The following is a 2679-nucleotide window of genomic DNA, read 5'->3' on the forward strand; positions in this document are numbered from 1 at the left end:
CATTTTCAATACTTATTTTTCAGTGTTAAAAAAATCTGCATATAAAAAAATTCAACCTTTCAAAATTCAAACTCATTATTTTCAGCCTCCTGAGATTCAACTGGCTCTACTTTACGGTCTTAAATTCGGCGTCTAAATTCAGTGTAAAAAGGGAAGGGTTACTTCAGGTCACAGACATTAGCAATGGATTGTGGCGTCCAACATCCAGCCAATCCCGTTACGGTTTCTTGGTCATGTGACGTGACGTTTGCGGCGCTCATACCGAAGGAAAGCCAGCATGACGGAGCCGGTCATGCAAGCTAACGCTAACTCAACTACAGAAAAATGAAATGAATAAACTCACCGTTGACTTAAAACAGGAAGTACAAACATACAACATTTAAATTTCAGTGGCATTTTTAATTCAAATCCCAGCGACACAGATTTACCTCCAGAGGTCAGTCTCCAAAGTACGAAGCGGGACAAGATGGATTCTCGTGTGACTGGTTTTTGGTATACGTCTATTTTAAAGTTCTAGCCCACCCTGGAGCAACTCCACCAGCCGCCACTGGTTATCTGATCAATCACATGTATTGGAAACATTGAAAAACATAAAACCAGCCTTCATGACTGCAATTCTGATACTATGGATAATCAACTGAAACGGAGCCCCAGAATCTTTCTGCTACCTGCAGATGGGTAAAGACATGGCGTGATTCTTCTTCCCTCGGAAAAGTTTCTTTTCAACAAGAGCGTCAACAACCAGCTGCCTGGCATCGAACCGCTTCACGCCCTTGAGAGAAACAAAGAGGGAAGATGATGGACGTCAAACCTCACATTCCACCTGAGATATTATCGACATCTGTATCTCCTCCCTACCCACCTCCAGCCACGCTCCGCACAGCGGCTCCATCGTCCCATCGCCTCCGATGACGGAGGGCCGCGGCAGAGAGTGCCTCTGAGACAGATGGAAGTCTACGAAGTCATGAGCAGGAGTCACCTTCACAGCGCCTAACGAAGAAATGCAGAGAATGAATCTTTACGCCCTGAAAAGCAGACATCCCAGGATTTAACGCTCGTTTTTGGAAGGAACTCTGATCCAAGCACCTGTTCCCAGCACCATGTCCACCACAGAGTCAGCAATGATAGGAAGGAGTCTGTTGGTGAAAGGATGCCGACACCGCCGTCCATGGAGAGTCTAAACCAGACAGAAAAATGGTCAGATAGTTGGCAGTGAGGCAGGAAACCATTTTAAAAGGTCAAAGTGGTAAAAAGGCTAACAGAAGAACGGAGGCCTGGAAGGGTCCCACAGCAAAGGGGGGGTCAAAGACATCATTTTATAGGAAACCAGAACCTTTTTGCATCTGTTTCATCAGTTGCACAAATATTAAAATAATGTTTACTGACACAATTTAGCAAAGTATCCAACGGCATCCAGTCAATATTTACAATAACATACAAAAAAGTTAAACATTAAATTTAAAAATATTTGTTCTGTTGTTTTGTTTTAATTATAAAACTTCTGAAGATTTTTTTTTTTAGAATAAAATTTGAAAACTTTAAATAAAACAATTTGAAAATATAAAAAAATACATCTGAAACAAATAGATTTGTTATTTGTACATGTTTTAAATTAAAGCCTCTTTTTAAAAGTAAATCTTTTTAGCTAGCTTTTTCCTTTTATTTCAATTTCTAAAACATGTTCTTTGGTCGCAACAATAATGGCACTAAATTCACTCCATAATGCTCCAACCGTAAGCTAAAATCAAACCTAAATTAATGAGCAAAACAGGAAGTGCTGACCAACGTAATGTCCTCACTTTGGTACAAACTCTCTTTAATTTGATGGTTAAAAGGCAGAAATGGCCCTCACTCTGGTACCAAAACAAGAGCACACACACACAGGTACATATTCAGAGTCACGAGTTAAGCTAATAGTCGTGTTTTTGAACTGTACCGGGTTTCAAAGGTCAGGATCGCTGCTGGCCTTTTTCTCTCCAGCTTCAACCCCAGTTCAACCAATCCTTCCCCATGTCTGTGCTTCCAGCTTCTCCTCTATTGATGCTGTTTCACAATGTCCCTTCCAGAGCGATGTGTCGGTCACTTTTTGTCCACCAGGTGAACAGATTTGGAGGCAGATCGTAGAACTTTTTTTAGGAGAAGTTAAGGGAAGCAGGTAATATATGCTCCTATGTCTGGATATTAGATATCAGAACTATGAGAGACTGTACTACGGTAGCTTTGCACCCATTACTGTCTGTCTGAAGGGTATCTAAAATGGAATGTGCTGATCATGATTAAAGACTGAGGGCCCTATCACAGCGTGCCAATTTAAACAGCGTAAGCCCCATGTCCCAGAATCTCCTAAAACGCTGGCATAAGCTGAACTTTCTATGGATTTTTTCACTTTTGGGCATATGCATAGAGTATTTATAACGAGTCCAGAACTTGTGCCCAAGTATCAAGCATCATTTCATAGGCATAATGCAGCATCAGTTAAAGCTGCTCCCCTCACCTGAGTGAAGTTGGCCCCCCCACCTTCTTCAAATCAGACTAAATTAGTGTCAAACGTTTGTGCAGCAAAAATTTTCGTTTGTGCTGCTTTGGATTTGGAGATATTAATGAAAATGTAAAGGTCAAAAGGTCAACCTGCCCCCCCACCTTCTTTAAAGCTACAGTGTGTAACTTTCAGCGACATCT

At 41.3% G+C, this 2679-nt stretch overlaps 1 protein-coding gene across 1 annotated transcript in view; it reads right to left on the reverse strand.

The window, feature by feature from the left end:
• LOC107080665 (valine--tRNA ligase, mitochondrial-like) overlaps positions 1-2679 on the reverse strand; it is a gene marked incomplete at its 5' end in the record, with an annotated part of 34768 nt that overhangs the window by 29164 nt on the left and 2925 nt on the right. The window contains 3 exons of the mRNA XM_015368872.1: positions 669-772; positions 863-990; positions 1087-1177. Of these exons, the coding sequence (XP_015224358.1) occupies positions 669-772; positions 863-990; positions 1087-1177 (323 nt within the window). The remainder of the gene's footprint in view (positions 1-668; positions 773-862; positions 991-1086; positions 1178-2679) is intronic.

The sequence above is a fragment of the Cyprinodon variegatus genome, unplaced genomic scaffold (assembly GCF_000732505.1).
Source record: "Cyprinodon variegatus isolate N-32 unplaced genomic scaffold, C_variegatus-1.0 Scaffold2201, whole genome shotgun sequence".
NCBI lineage: Eukaryota > Metazoa > Chordata > Actinopteri > Cyprinodontiformes > Cyprinodontidae > Cyprinodon > Cyprinodon variegatus.